The sequence below is a fragment of the Limulus polyphemus genome, unplaced genomic scaffold, assembly GCF_000517525.1.
Source record: "Limulus polyphemus unplaced genomic scaffold, Limulus_polyphemus-2.1.2 Scaffold1236, whole genome shotgun sequence".
Classification (NCBI taxonomy): Eukaryota; Metazoa; Arthropoda; class Merostomata; order Xiphosura; family Limulidae; genus Limulus; species Limulus polyphemus.
Window position 1 is genome coordinate 165754 of NW_013666846.1, and position 21163 is coordinate 186916.

The 21163-nt window shown below is 33.8% G+C and overlaps 1 protein-coding gene across 1 annotated transcript in view; it reads right to left on the bottom strand.

The window, feature by feature from the left end:
* LOC106462739 (exosome component 10-like) overlaps positions 1-20722 on the bottom strand; it is a 166037-nt gene extending 145315 nt beyond the window's left edge. The window contains 1 exon segment of the mRNA XM_013922687.2: positions 20552-20722. Coding sequence (XP_013778141.1) covers positions 20552-20722 — 171 coding nt within the window.
* Positions 20723-21163: the final 441 nt, after the last annotated feature.

Below are 21163 nucleotides of genomic sequence, written 5' to 3' on the forward strand. Positions count from 1 at the left end.
CAAAGAAAGTTACACGAAAAGTATTTTTAATTTTAACATGAAAATTACTTCGCAAACAGAGTATTTAAAACAAATACTCAATATATTCATGGACAAATCTTTATTTTATTTTATTAGAAATACTTCACTAAGAAATATGATTTTTTGTATGTGAAAGACTTGTAATATTAACTGAAATACTGCCAAATTTCATGAAAATATATCCAATATATTGAGAGTTATAAGTATTAAATTTATATGAACTTTAACAAGTAGAAAAGGTCACGTGACTCGGTCAAATTGACCAATCCTGTGTTGAGAGAGCTAAGGAGCTGCCAACATCTTGGGGAAAAAAACTGTGATTCAGATACAGGAGAAAACATGATATGACGAGGGCAGAAACATCTTCCCAATGACAACCACGGGCAAAAAGAGCAAAAAAATAGGTTTTGAGGGGCAAATTGTATAAGGAACAGGTAGCTAAGGGTTCAAAAGGAAGTTGAATAAGGGCATGGAGAACAACATTGAAGTTTCAATCTGGTAAGGAGGACGAAAGAAGTGAAAGGAAAGAAACAAAAGGGAGAGGACCAGAGAGGAAAACACTCTATGTGAATGGAAGAAATTGAAGGTACTGGACAAAGCTGCTCTATAACAGGTAATGGTAAATATGGAAGAATGACTGTGGAACAGCCAGGTGAAAAAAACTATCAGACATGAGGAATAGAATGAGAGGAAAGGTGACCACAGAAAAGGGACCATTGGCAAAAAATCCCATATTCTCTGATACACCATTAAGGAAGAAGGATGGATGGAATGGGAAAGAATGGAAGCTACTTCCGTGGAATGTCCAGACCTCTTCACAGGGGACTGGACAAACACAACCCATGAAGCTAGAGTGTGGTGACATTAGAATGATACACCGGCAGCTGATGTTGTTGAACTAGGGAGATAGTAGAAGCAGTAATGAAGGTGCTAACTGAAGGAGGGTAAGGACCAGAAACCAAAGTTATGTAGGCCCAAAATGTGCGATGAGAAGGACCTGAAACAGAGTAGAATGGATCATAGATAAAACTTGGGGAAGGAGACAGATAGGTGAAAAGGCATAAAAGTAAATGTGGAACCAATGCTGACTGAAGATGTCCACCACCAAAGCGAAAGGATGTGGAATTGGGAACAAAAAAGAGGAGTACACCACTGGTCACACAACCATCTAAATAGATGAGGATCAAGGGACTACTCCATTGGGGTACTCTCATCAAGAAGAGACAATCAATTTGCAACAACATATAGAGCACCCAGAACATGACACACCAGTAGGTCTGTGCAATGTGATTGGGCCCAGAATAGGAGTTCCAGCATTTGGATATAAAACCAACATGAACAGGTGCTCCCTTGGTGACTGATATATGAGACAATGGTTGAATTGTTAAAATGGATCCTGACCATTTTGCCTCATACTAAAGGCACAAAATGATCCAGAGCCCACTAAATAGCAAAAAGATCCAGCACGTTGATGTAAATAGAAGACTTTACCAAAAACCAATGACCCACAATAACCTGTGTATCCAAAATCCCTCCTCAACCCATCTGAGAAGCATCTGTAAAAAGAGCAACCAGGTTAATCAATGTGCAATGAGGGAGGTTGAAGAATAAGAGAGTCCAGGGGATCCCAAGTAAGATTCCAGCAAAAGAGAGATTTTAGAACTCCATTACTCATAAGTAAAGTAAAGAAAGCTGGGCCTGACTGAAACAGGAGTTGAAAAACATCCCCAAGTGGATAAGGTGTTGGGTCAGGATACGAAAAGGTTTCTCCCACTTAACAATAAACCCACCCAAGCTGCCTCTCAAAGAAGCAACTGTATGTGCTCATGAGATGTCTGACAGGATGGAACTAACAGCAGCTAGTCTTCCATGTAATGGTGGAACCATACACTATGAGAATGAATAAGACGAGCAAAGAACCTGACCACGCAGCAAAATACAGAGAGTGCAGACATCACAACAAAGCTCGAAATTGATAAACTCTACCCTCGTGGATGGGCAAGACAGAGGTAATGTCTGGATGTTGGGGAAATAGGGATGTGAAGATACGTATCCCGGGCATTCACCTTTGTCATTCAAAGACCCAGAGTAAATGCCCACCAAAGTGTGAGAAAGGACTCCATAGTGAAATAAGAAAGGTCGATGCAATGGTGAGATGGGAAAGATCTATAATAGGACACCAGTCCCTGGTCTTCCTGGGAACTATAGCCAACTGAAATAGAATTCTATAGCATCCTTGAAAATAAGAGTGTGAAGCACTTTGGAGAGATGCTGGCAAGAAATATGATCCTGAGGAGGGGGAAATGGATGGGATGTGGGGAGAAGGAAAGAGGGATAAGAATATGAAGGGAAAGACTTTGTGACAACAACTGAAGCACCCAAGGATCTGAGGTGAAATTGTTGATGGATGCACAAATCTGGCTTTCCAGAACTTATGGGATAGTCACCAGCCAAAAGTTTGGAGCCTGAAGCCTGAGAAACTGCAGGTTGAGGTGCTGTAGTGGCATTAACCACTATGGTAATAGTAATGTTTGAAATTCGGAATTCATAACTCAAATGAGAGTGGATACGAAAATAATAACCTACACTAACTCAAGAGTAAAAAGAAAAAGAAAATCAGAAACAACTCAGTTGTTGAAGAAAAAGCAAAAATCTAAATCAAATGTGCTTAAATTGAACACAACTTCATGGTACAATGCCAAATAAATAAGTGAAGATTGGGTTTTAGAGAACAGAGGGAGCTAGCTGTGCCAGGAGGGTGTGTTGCAGTCCTATTGGTGGAGAGTTGTTACATGCTACAGCACAGCTGTACCACATTATTTACCTTATGACTACTAGCTACTAATTTTACTAGCAGATAATGTCACTATCATCATATATCATTCCTAAAAGTATGTAGTTTAAGGAAAATTACACAAGTAAGTATGATGGGCCAGTCCCAACCATGCAGCTGAGATTACATGACTCGAAGCTGGAGATAAGGGGTCATGGTACCCATATCCCCCAATGGTGGCAAGGGCAGTTGGACCACAAATATATACATATCTTTGTGATAAGATCCCCACCAGCAACCATGGAATGATGTGTTTCGATTAACAGATTTACAAAAGAAAGAAAGCAACACCAAAGTGGACAATCCTTCTGATCAACCTGAAGAATTCGAAAAGGCAACATCCCAGGCTTGGATTGACGGGATCATATATACCATACTCCACCCGAGGTCCAGAACTCAACTGGTCTGGATTTATGAACAGTCATTTTCATTCCCCAACCGAGTGGGTAAGGAAAATTAAACTTACTCATGGAATTATGGAGAGGACGTGGAACACTGTTCCACCAAGGGTCTAAGATGAGACCACATTGCATTAAGATTTACGAGGAGATAGTGGACCCCCTTCATGAACATGTCACACAGCAGAAATGTGGAGCAATCTGTCTCCTACCAGTCTGGAAACATCTGTAGTGTCACCTATAATGTTGGCATTGGTCAGCCCAGGTGCAGTAATAACAAGGATAGGATCGGGAGCACCGGTAGGAAGGCAAGGGTCTGGGCAAAGAAGAAGGACAGGAAATTCATGGGAGGAAGAGGAAGGGTGATATACCTAGATGAAAGGAAGAATGCTATCTAGTCACATCAATCCTGGATTTCAATGAATCAGGACAATCCCCAAATATGGTATTGCACAGGAAGAGTGGGACTGAGAAATGTAGGATCACAAAGGGGTGGAAAGGAAATAGAAGAATGGGAAAGAGGAGGTAAAAATCAGAACTGAAGGCAAAGACATCCTGAAAGAACTCATAGAACCCAGATATGTCGTGAAGTGCTTCCACACAGCAAAAGAGTGGCGTAATTTGGCTCCCACCAGTCCAGAAACATCTGTAGCATCACCTATAATGCTGGAATCAGTCAGCTCGGGTGCAGTAGTAATGAGGATAGAAAAGCCCTCCTGGTGCTCCTGACCCTATCTTCATTAAAGAGCCCAGATGAAGGAGGAGAATGGGAAATTCATGGGAGGAGGAGATAAATGTGTGGCCAGAGAAGAAAGGAAGAATGTACTCTAGCCACATCAATTCTGGATCCCAAGGAATCAAGACAACCCCCAAATATGGTATTGCATAGGAAGAGAGCCAGATGTAGATCCCGCAGGGATGAATGGGGGGAGGTGCACCCCTACAAGTAATGCATCTCTCCCCAACATATCCTAACAGCACATAAGCCACATATTAAGGGAAAGAGCACACGTTGATAAATGAGCCATAATGGACCAAAGGAGAGACCTGATCTCATCTGAAAAAAGTTCAGGGGAGTAACAAAAGGCTGCTGAAAATAATTGGAAGAAAGACAGGTAGTGTTAAAGGGAGGAGAGGGAAAGGCAAATCCTTAAGAAATGAGTGATGGTATGCCAAAGCATGTTGGTCTGACAAGTGAGCATGAACCCTAATGTTGGGTGAGGGAAAAACATAAATTACATAGAGGGAACTTCATCCAATAAGGAAGGAGAAGAATCATAGGCGACAGGGGAAACAGGTAAAATACCACATACCTGATTAACAAGCTGTAAAAAAGGAGTGGAAGGCAAAATCTCTTGAAGAGTGTAGATTGTGACTGATCAAAATAAGAAGGTGCCAGAAAAGAGGAGTTCCAAATTGTCTTCTCTTTGATTGTATTCTTCCTCAGAAACATCATCAGGTTGAAAAGATGAAGAAATCACTGGCCAAACATATGAATCTAGCTCCTTGCAAATTAAGGCCTGTACCTCCTCTACAGATAAAGTCAAACCAGAGTCCTGGGAAATCATATCAGTGACACTGTTAAATGTAACAGGAATGTCTGTACTGTACCTCGAATTCATACTAATTCACTTAGAATTTGGGAACAAAAAACAAATAAATGCAAACAAAGAAATTGAAAGCTGTTGAACAAAATCTTTTTTTAAATGGTAAAGATGCTCAACCACAAATGAAAAAATACGTCTAAACAATGTAGTGCCAATCAAGAAAGTGAGGATTGAGCAGGAATATCAGAGGGAGCTAGCTATGCCAATATAGGTGGTGCAGTACGATTGGTGGAGAGTTGTCACATGCCATTACATGTTCAATAGAAGATGATCAAGATAGCTTTTTGTGAAAGAAGATAAGACCATATGGGAATTGCCACTTATTGTTTTATTGCCTAGTGTTTTACATTGTACTTAGATTAAAAGTAATTAAAAAGTAAATTTTGTATATTATACATCACAAGCAACTTTTCCTGTATGAACTGACATTACAACCTCATCTTTAGCTTTTGCCTCTTATTAAGGAACAGTATTAGATACTAATAGTATTCTCCAAAACATATTTGTATGAACTTTAGCAGCTTTACTTACAAAGCTACCTTGTACACTTCTACCTATTCAATTTCACTACAGTATATGTACCATAAGCATACAACTTCATTTGAAGGATATAGTTTTTTTATATGTAAGAAAATAGTGATATTAGAAAAGTAACTACATCAAGTTAAGTTCAACTCTTTTCAGTCAAATGTTGTTCTATTATGTGCTGACTGCTGACTACTCTTGAAAACTAATGTTTATCATTCTCAAACTGTAATAGCTGTAACATTTGTCTATATGTTACTAAAGTTATCCAACTTTACCAAGTTCTGATTAACTTCATTTATTATTTAACTAAACAACTCAAAACAGACTACATGTATATCATTAAAAGTAGATCAAATGAAAGCAAACACAGTAACTACTTGTTAATCAAGTTTTTGTTAGTATTTTTATTTCAATGATTATAGCATTAAATCAACTTTTCCTTTTAGTCTCATTACAGAATATATCTTTGATTAAATCATAGTCATGGATGAAACTCTGTTATATCAAAACGGTGTTTATACAGAACACTGAAGACAAGAAGTGTATAAACTTGAATGTCTTTAACATGACTTCATACCAGCTCTTGCTTCATTTTTCACATCACTCAGGCTTATTCGAAAGTTTTGAAATAAAAGGAGGAAATATGTTACAGTTATATGAACATGTTATGTGAATGTTTCTCTTAATGCTGATTTCAAAATATTTTCCTGAATTACCCTTTTTTAGTAAAAAGGGTTAGATAATCTCATAATGATGGTGAAGAGTGACTGTAATTAATTTTTGTGGTGTGGCCATGTGGTACTGCTGCAACTGAATCATCAAGCACCACATAATGTGATTTTATGACAAGTGTGTAAAGGAATGTTGTATATGCTGAAGTACATACAAAATAAAGGAAAAGTTAAATAAAGAGAGTAACTCACCCATCACCCTCAAATGTTTAAGGGAACTAATTTGCTTGGAAAATATTTCAAATTAGGCCTTGCTAAAAAAAATATTTTGAATGCTGGTACAGTCAATAAAATCATTAAAATTAAACAAATATGAAAAGGTTAACAGATGAAATTGTGAATATAAAAAATATAAAAATATTGCAAAAATGATGCATTCAAAAATGAATATTGATTAATCACTAATTTCATTTGAAATTAATCAAGAAATATTATTTGGTCCACACGTCTTATCATTATTAAATTTTCCACTTTTTTTCTTAACAAACTCAGAATTAATGTGATCATCTGTTTGATTTTATTTCCACCTAACAACTATTCAGAAAAAGAAATATTGCTTAAATCTTCATTAGTAAAATTCTAAAGGAAGAGAGAATTAAATAAACCAACCATCTCATAATTATCTGAATACAGCCTTCCTTTATCATACCTCAAAGGTACAACCCCCATCCTAAAATTCTTGCACCCTTATCAAATCTATAGAAATCATTATGGTTAGTTCTAAAATTTTCAGCCAACCTTTTTCCATATACCCTGACAACCTTGAATTAATCTAAATTAATAATAAGAAATTATAATGGAAATATTTCTATTATTTGACACTAATCAATGGCAATAATTACCTGGATAATTTTTATTACTGCCATTTTTAAACTCCTTTCTGCACATGTCATTGAGTTACATTTAAAATTTAATTAAACAGCTCTACTATCAATGTATTATAATTAAACTATTGTTATCAAGTATGTTATACTTCAAAGTTTTATATTATCTTAGTTTGTATGCATTTATTTCAAATGAAACATTGAAAGTAATAATGAAATCTCACAGGTCTGTGCCATGTGATGCACAAGCTATACATAATGTCAAAATTTGATGAAGTATAGCTTGAAGCATAAGGAGATAAATGTGTAGATGCAAGTCAAGACGCGAATGTAGCTTACTCGCACTTTTAAAATATATGGTTCAAAGTACTTTTGCTGAATGCAGTTGAAACAAGAAATAAATTTTGTCAACCTCTGATAAGTACCATGCCCACCTTCAGTAGCTTAACATTGAGTTTTAGAAGTTACATGTACTTTCAACATGTAAATGCTTATAGTTGTTAGAAAGATCTCATTTTACACATCATCATCTTCATCGAGATTTGGTCCATGTTTTCGACCAGGGAGGGTCAGGTTCAGCATAGACCTCTTCCTCTCTCTGTGAAATTGTTATTTTGTTTGCACTTTTACTGAATCCTATGTAATAGCCCTTGTTACATTGTTGTTGCATGACTCACAGTATGTTACATTTTGTACATTGTCTGCAATTTTAATTAAAATACCCTTTTCCTGCTATGTCCAATTCATGGGGTAATATTAACGTGTATATTTTTACACTAGCTTCACTTATGTATGATCACACTATTAGTTCATGTTCATAATACAGTTCCACTTAGCAGTCATGTACACACACATATAATCCTATTTTTACATACAAAACCCTTTTAAAATAAAGCTACATTTGTGTCTAGGATTCAGTTCGCCTAGTGGCCTGTACGATTCTTATTTATGATGTTTAGAGAGGAGAACTACTTAGGGTTTGGTTCATCACGTATTATGTAACTCTCTAGTTTGGTCATCAGTTCATTTCTATTAATATTTTTCTAATAATATTGAAGCGAGTTATCCAGGAGCCTGTCTGATATAGTTGGCATGTTTGAATAGTTGTGTAGAAATTCTGAGTTTGTTGATCATGGGCCTCTATATGCTTTCATTAAAACAGTTTTGTATTTTCTGTAGTTTGTTGATGTGTGTTTTTGATACATTTATCTATGTTATACAGGCATATTCTACGACTGGTCTTATGTATGTTGTGTAAACTTTTAATATGTTTCTGGTGAAGCTCCTTGTTTGTTGCCAGTCAGGCTCAAAGGGAAATCCCGCTTTTTCAAATTCTGGTTTTTATGCTATTAATGTGTGGTATCCAGTTTAATTTTGAGTCAAATGTAATCCCTAAGAATTTTGTTGATGTTGCTACCTGTAAGAGAATCCCATCTAGATGTAACTGTTGTATTGCTTTGCTTGTTTTGTATGATTTTGTAAATAATATGACTTGTGTTTTGTGCCCAGTTATTTTCATTCTCCACTTATTGTAGTTCAATTTTATTTCGTTTAGTAGTGGTTGTATATTGTATGTTGCTATTGTTGGGTTTGGGGCACTCTTCCAGATTGCAACATAATCTGCAAACTGTGAGCAAAAAGTGTGGTTTGGGTCTTTGAGAGGCATGTCGCTGACATACATGATAAACAGTGTACAGCTAAGTACTCCTCCTTGAGGAACACCCGCCTCTGGAGTGCAGCACTTAGAGTAGGTGCCCTCAACATTCACTCTGATGCTCCTATAGTCCAGGAAGTTAGAAACCAAGTGAATAATTTCTATGGGGAGTGGCAATTTGGACAGTTTGTATCTGAGTCCATTGTACCATCCTTTATCAAATGCTTTTTCAACATCTAGAAAGCATGTGACTGTACATTTTTTTTTTATTAAAGCCATGTGTTATTTCTTCCCTTAATCTTATAAAATGATCTGTCATTTGTTTTGCCTTTTGGAACCTATTTTTTTTATTTCTGGGAGTATTGATTTAGTTTCAAGGTAATTTACGAGTCTACTATTTATCATTTTTTCAAGTAATTTTCCTAGATTGCTCGTTAGACTTATGGGCCTGTAATTTTCAAGGTTATTCGCTAATTTACCTTTTTTTTGGAACATAAGAACATTGACCTGTTTCCAAACAGTTAGTATGTATCCTGTTTTTAGAGATAAGTTGTATAAAGATGTTCTAATAGTCTTGGAGGGCCTTTCTTGAGAAATATGATTTGAATTTTGTCTTGTCCAGCTGCTTTGTTTTTCAAAAGTTTTCTTTTCTTGTATTTCTGTTACTGTGATGGGTCTGATAAGTTGTTTTGTTGTGTAGTCGGGTTCCACTTCTGTTGTTGTGTTATTGTGTTGAGTGTCCTTAGTGAAGTATGGGGTATATGTACAACGATCAGTTTCAATATAATTATTTACTATGTTTATGAAGTGGTTGTTCATGTTTCAGTCGTCTAGTGTTTTGAATGTTTTTTGGAGTTGTTCTTTAAAGGCATATGCTTTCTGTTTATTCATGTATGCTAGTTTATTACTACGTTTAAGTGTAGGGTATGTGGTGATAGTTGTTTTGTTTGACTTTGTAGCTTTTTTATATGGGACCAGAAATCTTTAGGATCTGTTTTTGAGTTTATCTATGTTCAGAAGATGTCCCATTTTTGTGATTTTAGTAGCTTAATGTCATTTCTAATTTTGTTTCTGAGCATATTTATTTGCATTTTTTTTGTGGGTCACCGGTTGTCATATATTCTCTTCTTAATCTTCTACGTTCTTTTATTTTGTTGATTATGTTGGTGTTCGGTTGCCATTTGGTTTGGGTATAGTTTATTGATACTTTTGGTATACATCTGTCTGCTATTTTTATGAGGCTCTCTGAGATTACTGAACAGTACCTGTCTATATCCAAGCTGCTAGTGGCTGTTGTGATGAGTTCATGTTGGAGAAACTCTGTGAATAACTCATCATATTTCTTCTAATTTGCTTTTTTGTAGTTAAATTTTAATGGGTGTTTTGTTTGATTTTGGTGTGGTGAGAGATTGAATACACTCCATATTGATAAATAGTCACAGTCTGAATCTTCTCCTATGTTGAATGTTAGAAGGTTGTTTATTAATGTTGGTGAACATATTTACAGGTCTAGTATATCACTGGTATGTGTTGGTATTGTATTGTTTAGTAGGTAGATATCTGAATCTTCCAGAAGTGATAGTAGATGTATTCCATTAACATTTGTGGTTCTGCAACCAAAACTATGTATTTGCTATTGAAATTGCCTATAATAATATATTTGTTGTTGTGCGAGATGATGTTTAGTAATGTAGTGTCTGGTTTGTTTTGTGGTGAGCAGTATATACCTGCTATTGTGACTGTTTGATTATTGTTCAGAAGTACATCTATTGTAATATTTTCATTTTTTGTTGGAGAATGTATTGTGTTTATAGATAATTATTTTTTTGTATAGGAGTAGTATGCCCCGTTCTGAGGATTCCTTGTTTGGTCTTTCTATTCTTTCTACTTAGTATCCTGTCATTTGGAAGGAATGGTAGTTGTAGAGAATTGTTTCATTGATAAATATGATATCTACCAATGAGTTTGTGGCAATTTGTTCAATCTCATTCTACTTGGAAACATGACCGCCTTGGATATTTATGTGTAATACAGTGAGAGTATTTATTGTGGTATGATGCTTGTTAGAATTTTGTGTATTACATGTGGTATTAGATGTTGTAAGTGTTTATTGATGAGACTGATAATCAGTGTTATAATGTCCATGTTATTATTTAACTTACTATATCCTTGAAGGAAGTCAGTGATTATGTTTGTAACTGCTGTTGCTAATTTTCTGTTACATTCATTGTTAGTGTTTGTAATTTGTCTACTTGGCTCATTTGTTGGTTGCTGGTGTTCTTCTCTGGTTTGCAGTTGTGTTTGTTCATTTTGTGTTTCTTCCTGTGTTACCACCATATATGTTCTTCTTTGTGTTATATTTGCATTGGCTTTCTGTGTTGGTGATGTCAGTATCAGTGGAGTCTTTTGTTGGGTAATGTGATTTATTTTTAGTTTTTGTTCTGTTGTTGTCATGTTTGTATTATTTCTTATGTTATATATATCCTTTGTTTTATGTCTTTATATTTCTGGCATTCTTTATAATTGGCAGTATGTTCCTCATTACAATTGCAGCATTTAGCTTTTCAATGAGTTCAGGAGCATTCAGATGATTCATGGTTTTCACTGCATCCAACACATCGTATGATAGATTTTCTGGCAGCTGCCACATGCTCATATCTTTGACAGTTAAAACACTGCGTTACTACAACTGCTGGTATTTTAGCTTCTTCCACCGTGTATTTTTGAACCACATTATTAATCCATTTGCGATGTGTTTTTGTATATTTTCCATACTTTCTGTAGTTACTTTGATTAAATTTGTACACCCACATTTGTTAGTTTTTTGCAGAAATTATTCTTTCTATTTGCTACAGTTCTCTCGCCTACGAGTACCTGTTGATGTGTGTCAACATAAATAATCAATTAAAACATTAAAAATAAACTATAAGTGAAAAGGTAAAAACACGGCATTAAGCATATGAACCAAAGAAGATATTTTAATTAAGATTATTCATGAAAGAGTTAAAAGATATGTAGATATTTCTATTTCTTAATTTTAAGCATAATAGTTAGAGTTAGTGATATGGTAGGGAAAATGGAAAATAAAATGTAAATATTTACCTTAAAAAACTTTTCATATTCATTTAGAAGGTTCTAGAGATTATGCAAGTGAAATGTAAAAACTGTAAGATAATAAATAGTATTTTTATACTCAAAGTGAAAAATCAACTTGCAGGTGAACTACTCAGAGTTTGAATGCAAATAACTAAATTAAATAATTAATTTCTATTAGAAATAGTAGAAAAAACAAAATTAAATATTTTATTTTTCACAAATTACCTACATTTCTTAAAGTTCTTGTCAAGTTTTAAAAGTTTTAAACAATTTCATACACTCATTTTATTTTTGGAATGAAACATAATGAGAACTACATTGACATGCTACACTTTGCAGCACATCGTTGTTGTTGAGTTAAAAAGAATAAACCTGATTTTTTTATTTCCAGCTACTCCCAGTTTTTCTGGAATTATATTTCTTGGCTACAGAAGTGTCCAAGTTCAAAGTCACAGTTGTGAATCTTTAAATCTCCCCATAATCAAAATACTAAATTATTGTACACCAAACAATGAATGAAAAAGTCTGTAGCACTATTACATGCTGAGTTTGCACTGTTTATTTCAAGACAACAGTACTCCCACCAAAACAGGGCATCGATGAGTGGATGCTTGGCCAATAGGACCAGTGATACATGAAACAATAGCTCTCTTCATTGTTCTGGGTGTTTTTTTGTATCCAGAAGCATTTTCTATTTGAAAACATACTAAACCATTAACCCTACTGCTACAGGTTTTCCTATGGACATTGATCAAAGGGCATGTCATCACATCTATATTTATATTCAAAATTTTATGGATCTACTATTTTATGAATTTCTGTCAAAATGTTTGGTATCAAATTATAGATTATAATTCAAACTTTAGCTAATTAGTTAATGTATAATTGAATATTAAAACAAAATTCCTAAATATCACTTTTTGTGTGTCATGTGGTCTGTTGAATGCAGCTTTGGTTCAAATAAAATGTCTGTGATGTCCAAATACAAAGTATATAGTTTCTTATAAATTAAAAACTGAAATTACTAATATTGACAATCTAGCATATAAAATAAGAACCTCCTATTTTTACTATTTGCTGAGATATCACTACATTTAACAAATCAAACAAAGTGTGCCCCACACACCTCTTCCATTTTTGGAAATACTTGCTTATATACACCTGCTTCGCTCTATCATGTGCTTTTAACCAATCAAAAGCTCAGAATTTCTTTCATGTGGTTTTCTCAGCCTCTTAAAAGTTAGAAGTTTCCACCTCTTATTTCTTTCTTCGAATCTCAGAAGGAAGGAGTAAGTGAAAACACTGTTTTTGAGGACCAAATACAGTTTAGTTAGTAAGCCTGATAAACTACAGTGGAATTCTGCAATATTGATAGAGTATTTTATAATTTTTTTTCTTTTAAAATGCAAATATAAAACCTAAAAAAGTTTTGTTTTACATCCTCCACATGTGAAATTCGGCCAGGCTTAGCATGCAAGTTAAAATTTATAGTCAGTCTAGAAGGAAAAAAAAAAAAAAAGAGTAATATATATCTATTTCCTAATTTTTATGGTGGTTATGAAGTCAGTCAAACCGACCAAATGCATACAGATATAAAGTGAAAATAACAGATAAAATATAAAGATTTTTCTGGAAAAAAAAAGCATTTGATAATTATCTGGAGATTATTGGAAGGTTATAAAGATTTTGCATGTGAAATTTGACAATTCTCTGATGCATAAAAGTATTTTTAAGCTAAAATTAAAATTACTTTGCATGTTGGACAGTCAACATTCGAAAAGAAAAAATGCAATATTACTATTTGCTGTAACCTTACCAAACATCTAAAATTGGGGCCAACTGAGAGAAGTTTTTGACATTATGACCTGGGAAAACTATATTTTTATCAATTTCTACTGAAATACTTACCCATCTAACAAAATTTGCTGTCTTTAAGTTTTTATCATTGAATTATGGTTAGAATATTTTTTCACAGAAGTTGATGTAGTCCACAATGATGTGGGAGGTCATCACCTGATTACTAATCGACAGCTCAATGTTGATTGGCCAATGCATTGAGGTTTGACAACATGGCTTATCTCATCCCAGAACCCTTCACACTAAACTAATAAATGCACGACCAAGCAGGGGAGAATTTACCATTGACAAGCATACATGAACAATGTGGCAAACATCTATTTAGTGTATCCATCTCCAAAAAATGTTCTTGAAGATTAGGTATGAAAAAACAACTAATTGTAACTGGAAACTTATTCATGTGGAGAGAAGTACTTGTAGATTTATTTGGTGAAAGAGATAAAATGGAAAAACAAACCACAAAATTGTCACCAACAGTCAATTCAACTTCATCAATCGAGGTCAATATCAACCAAACCAGCAAGTGTGCATTGCAAGGAATTTGAAATTTCTGTAATTCTCCTCATAGAACAGATGTTGATAGTAATTGTATTCATGGTTTAATGCATTATGTTCTAGGTGGTAACAGAACTAATGGTATTTCCAAAATCTCTTTTGCCAAACAATTTCAAAAAACAAAAACAATACCTACCTACCTACCCACATTTTAAATCAGCTTAGGGTTATAGCAAACAAACATATTTCTACAACTGGCCCTATTGGTCATTTAATTTGAAAAAACAAAGCCATAAGACAAAATTAGTGGTCTTTATTTGATAATTCATAAGTATATATATATATATATGTATATATTTGCACAATTCCAACTGACAGCATGTAAAAAAAAACAGATGAATTCGAACTGTAAGCAGATGATATGTTGCCTTGACAATAGTTTGCTTTACGTCATAACAGGTATGTATCTGTCAATCATGAAACCAGTGTAAATATAATATATCTCATTGACTTTAATAGGTAAATATGTAAGTTGATATTTGAGTTTTAACATTTATTTGTTGACAGCTTTCATTTCTTTTATCAATATAATATAAACTCATGTGTATAGGTTTTAAATTGAAGTATTTTATTGGTATTTTATCTCACCTTGTCACAAGTTTCATGCAATGTTTCAGGTTACCAGTTAAAGAAATTTTATTTGCATTGTTTCAATTAGATATTTGCATGGTACAAAATGTAAATTTACAAGCACAATTAATTTTTTGTTATTTAATAACTAAATAATTCAATTTGTAGTGTAAATCTACTAATTCTTACTGTGGAGTCCAATGGTGTGTAATTTTTTTTATTTTCACTATTTAAAATTCAATGAAAACCCCTACTATAAAGAACATGCCTATCTTGAATATTCCAATATTTGTTTCAAAAATTTCTAGATTTGATCAGTACCTTCAATTAATCCAGTCCCCAAATTCACAGTAAATGTCTTTCACATCCTTTCAAAATTTGCTTTTTTGACATTTTTAATCAAAAACTCATTATTCTTGATGTCCACATGTAGGAAAATATCAAACCTCATTAAGCAACCATCACTTCTCATAACCACCCTCTCAGCCATTTTGGAAATTAAGTTCTAAAATAGCACTGTTCCCAGTAAGTTCCCTGACAAATGAATGAAGAAATCATCCTGAGATGTTTCTAAAAACCTGCCTCCTTCATGGCTTGATTCTAAAATTTTCTAATCTATTTGCCTGAAATTAAAATCCCCTACAATTATGGCCTCATTAACAGTTGAAATCTTAATCACAACATTCCAAATTTAAATTTACTGGAACGTTAACTTATGCATCAAGTGGTCAGCTTTTCCAAATGAAAAAAAATGTGGGTATTTTAGTAAAGAGTTTGTGATTTTTAAATAATGAAAATAACAACAAATTCATACATCATCGGATTCCATAGTCAAATTAGTAGATTTACACTGCAACTTCAATTATGTAGTTGATAATTAGTGAAAAACAAATAAATAACTACAAAAGTATAGGAGAGATTCTGTAATCATATTAGTTGTAAACCTGAAATACCTTGATTGACAATACATACCAATAATAACTTCTACCTGTTCTATGTCATGTCATCATGTAATTGATAGATCACTCATACCATTCTTTTTATCATAGACTGTTGTAGCAATGTTCTTTTCCTGTAGTCACACCTAACTACATGACATATAGCAAACTGTTGTCAGGACAACATAGTCTGTTTACGCCCAATAATTTAATGTAAAGCAAGTAGTTGCCAGGGCAATATATAGGCTGTTTACAATCCCCACTCTTCCTTTTTTTTTACTTGCTTGCTTGTCAGTTGGATTTGGGCAGACATATCTATGTATCAGTTTATGCATTATGCAATCCACACCACAAAGTTTATTGTATGATCTTGTTTCTACAAATTCAATGGCTAAAAAAATTTTAAATGGTTTTAAAAAAGTTTTGTTCCTGTGTTTTCAAATAGTAAATGCTTCTGGATCCAATGAAACTGGCCAGACTAAAGCAAAGCATGAAGCCAGCTATTGTTTGATGTATCACTGATTGGTCCAGTCAATTATAACCAACACCCTGCTTTTGGTTTTAATACTCACTTGCTGGTCACTGAAAAATGGTGGAGGATGGGTTTAGCAATCATTGTGATGTTTTTAAAGCAGATTTACAACTAGTGGGAGTACAGTTGCCTCAAAATAAATCATGCAAATTTGGCATGTATTAGTACTGTAGATAGACCTGAGAGCAGCCATCACTGTTTTTTTGTGGCCCCAGCAGTCACTGATTATTTTTGAGCCATCAGCTAGTCATCAATGACCACTGAAAAGCTCAGCCATTGGGGTACAAGCTCATTTTCATGTTATGCAGCTTCATGAATAGTTTCCATTTGAACAAGAGGCTGATCAGGAAGAGTCAGGTCTGGATGAGGGTACTTCAGATGACTTAAGGTCACCTCACAGTCACAGAAGTCTGAAAATACAGATTTGTCCAAAGTGGAATAGTGCTCTTAATATGCTGGAATCCATACTTTCATTAAAAAAGTCATGCATGAACATGCTGAAAAAATTGGGAAGTATGAGCTAGTAATGGATGCTGAAGAAGTGCACATGATGGAAAGTCTAGTCAGTTTCCTCAAACCATTTCATGAGCTCACAGAAATGATGAGTGATGCAGAAAACAGTCTAGCATTATCCCACTAATAAAGAGCAAAATACAGAAAGAGGATAATCCAGCAATTAAATACAACAAAAAGACTGATAACCCCCAAAATAAACTCTCACTTTAAATTATCAGAAGTTGCAAAAGTGGCATGGACCATGGACCCTGCAGTTCACTGTCTAATACCCAAGGAAGAGGAAGTTGAATCCCTTTTGGAACATGTATGTCCAACCAAACCTGATGTGGTTGCTTCATCTTTAAATACTAATTCAGAGTCTGGTTCTACATCAAAGAAAATTAAATTACTAAATTCACAGATGGGTGAGAATGCCTTAGATCCTGATGAGCTTTGAGGTGAAATATTGCAGTATCAATTGCACCAGCCAAGTAAAGCTGAGTGGGCAAACACATTGCTCTTCTGGAAAAATAATGCATGTAATTATCCTAGGTTAGCCAGTGCAGCAAAAGAATATTTGTCTATTCCCTGTGTAAGTGTACCACTTGAGAACACATTCTCAACTACAGGTCTCATCATGAATGCAAAAAGGAGTTCACTTCACCCAATGACTATGAATATGGTGTCATTCATACATGACAGTAAAAACCTAGTAAAAAATACATTGGCTGGTGAAGGTTAGATAAAGCATACTCATTGATGTGATGAACCAGGCTTTTAATATACCATATTAGTTTAAAAGTGCTTAGATTATTAGTGAACACTGAGACAGATGATATAATTATATTTCAGATTTTCACTTGTTTCGTAGACAAAGATACTTGTCTCTTAATATTTAGAAAGATAATACCAACATTATTCATTAATGAAAGTTTTTGATCGTGTGTTTCACTTGGTTTGATGGTTAACCTATGCTGAAGGCATAGGATAACAATACAATAAATAACATACAATAAATTTTGTACATTTATGTTAGTTATGTACTATAATATCTGATAAAGTTTATTATACCGCGCAGCACAGAACAATTTTTGTCAGTCTTAATTTATTTCTCACCTTATGATGAATATATAATTATCTCTAAAGTGCTTTGGTAATTTTATAAAGCACAAAATTTTTATTTGTTATGTGTTGAGCCAACCAAAAATTTGTCAAGCCAGCCTCTACTGATTTTATATCAAATGACTGGTTCCCAGGTCTAACTTTAGACATTTTCATTTGTTTTTTGGTGTACAATGATTAGTATTTTGTTTATGTGAAATTTATATATTGTCAACTGAGATTTTGTATACACACACTTCCATGGCTGGGAACTATAACTCTGTGGGGGATCCCTAATTTTAGAATATTTTAACAAGATTCCTTGATAGCAACTACTTACTACTGACTTAACAATGCAAGTAGCAAACTGTAATTTTAGGTGGAGAATGTACTATATGTTACTGCTAATTTTGAACTCTGTACCTACCATTTTTGCAGGTTGACCTTGAAATTCAAGTTCATGCCTGTGCCAATGTAGATGTTCAATATAAACCTAAATGACACTGGAACCAGTGGAAGTGCTAGTGCAGTGATAATTCTTGTAAATGCTGTACTACTTAGTTCTATGAACATAAACACACAATTTTAAACAATGTTATTTTCATACTTTTGAGTTTGTTTCTCTTAACTGAACACTAATAACAGTGAAGTTAACTTTATTCTCGCCTTATTTATGCCAGTGCCACTCTGATTAGGGAGTTTCAGCAATTTTTAAATTATGAAAATTTACAAAATAATACACACACCATTGGATTCCATACACATATTATTAGATTTACACTGCAAGTTCTATTATTTAAAATTACAAAATAATAAACACACCAATGGATTCCACACACATATTATTAGATTTACACTGCAAGTTCAATCATTTAGTTCATAATTAATGAAATAAAATAAAAATCGTTCCTGGAAATTGACCTTTCATTACATACTACCGTCCCACTGGAACAATGTTAACAAAATGCGAGTGATTTATCACTTTACCTGGTAACTTGATACTACATGACACCCGTGTCAAGCCAAGATAAAATGTAGTACCAAGAAAATTAATCAATGGCAAACTCATACATGTGGATACATATTATATGGATAAATGAAAGAAACATTTTCAACAAACAAATGTTACAGATGAAGTATGAGCTTACCTGTGTACTTATGAAAGTTAAGGAGAGATTTTGTAATAACATTGGTTGAAAATTTGAAATACTGTGATTGACAGATACGTACAAGTAGTAAACCCCACCTGTTCTATGTCATGTCATGATGTAAATAATAAATCGTATCATTAAGTTCAAGATATTAGTTACCACAAGATATAATCGTAATACAAAAGCTAAGGAAACAAGCATTTGTCTATGAATTATCAATGAAATTAGTAATAAGTGCAGATATACTATGTTATTATTTAAGGTACATTAGTAGCAAAGGTGGCTTATTCATAGACTAATTATTGGTAAAAATCAGATGGACAACTTCTAATATATGGAAATGCCAGAGCATTTTGGTAACACTATGTTCAAACATTTTGTTTGCTGTTCAATATTGCTTTAATTGTGCGAGATGGACATGTTTCAATTTGAGGATAGTATATTGATGACAATTATATTAATTCTTAAAGCACAGGGGAAAACTATTTTCAAGACTGTGTTCTCCTTGCTCCACTAAAGTTGTTTGTATAATTATTCACAAATACACATGGAATGCATTAAGGTTATAACCTGTATTCAGTTTTGTGAGGTACTTCACTTCCATTTATTACAGATATTGATTGCATAGCCCTGAAAGTTAAGAGCTGTGATTTCTAATTATTGAACATATATATATATATATATAAATTACACTTTTATTTAATACAAATGAAACTGCCATTGCTCATACCACTTTGATCAGCGACAATTGCTGCATATGTTCTTTTACTGTAGCCACATCCAACAATATGACCTTGAGACAATATAGTCTGTTTACGATCGACAATATGATGTAAAGCAACATGTTGCCTGGATAACTAATAGGCTGTTTACAATCCCCATTCCTCATTTGACATGCTGTCAATTCGAGTTGAGCAGACCCAGCTATATATCAATTGATTCATTATGTAGTCCACAACACCAAGTTTATTGTATACCCTTGTTTCAATCGATTCAATGGCTAAATAGAATTTTAAATGGTTTTAAAGTTTTATATGCGAGTTTTTGAAAAGTAAATGCTTCTTGATCCAATGAAACCGGCCAGACCAAAGTAGAGCATGAAGAGAGCTAACATTTGATGTATCACTGGCCTTTATTAGTCAAGCTAATTTGAACAGACATGCTGGTTTCAGTTTTAACATTCGCTTGCTGGTTGCTGACAAATAGTAGATAATGGATTTAACGATAATTATGATAGTTTTTAAAGTCAATTTCAATTAGTAGAAGTACGGTTGCCTTTTAATATATCATGCCAGTTCAATGTGTATAAAAAATGTTAGATGTTTTCCATTTGTTGTTTGATGTACAATCATTCGTATTTTAATTATGTTAGCATTATATATTACAAACTACGATTTTATATTCGCACGCTTCAACGGTCGGGAACTATAATTCTCTGGGGCTCCCTACTCTGATGATGGGTAATGATCAGATCTATCATCTTGCATGTTTCAAATTGCATTTTAAAAATAGATCTTTGAAACATAAACTCAATTTTTTTCAAAATGTGACTTACATTTTTAAGTTATAGAAAACACTCTTAAGAAGAAATCATGCATGTTAGGCCTCCTGCATCCTAGTCACTGCACATACATGATCAATCATAAATTTAAAAGCATACCTGTGAAAATTCCCCAACGTCCTTAAATCCAGGAAGGAATTCGAAAAAACTTTCTTTCTTATCCTCTTCATATTTATGCTTACTCAGTAAATTACCAGCCCCATTGTTTCCAGTAGGCTTATTTGTATTTAAATCACTAATTATTGTACTATTACTAGTATCACTCGCCATCTTGATTTTTTAATGCGACACCTATAGTGTATAGTAATTTAATCAAATATTATGAAAAGAAAATAGGGAAAAAATAGCACAGACTTATATTTTGTTTCACCGTAAAATGAAAATCTGAATATATTGAAAATAATATTAAACAGGTCTCATTATTTTCATACAAAATAATCCGTTATAATAACTTCTACAATATTTTATGTTATACTTATACTTGTCATAAGACATTAGTATTAGGCCTATTATAATTTCTTAACTCTGCATTCGTTATATTGACCATCAGAGAATTACAAAACTGATAATAATAGTAGTTTTCTATTTTATTTCTATTCACCATATCACTGCCGCCGACGCGTTTCGCTTAATCCAAAGATCATCGCCCCCCAGTGGCACAGTGGTATATCTGCGGACTTACAACGCTAGACACCGGATTTCGATACCCGT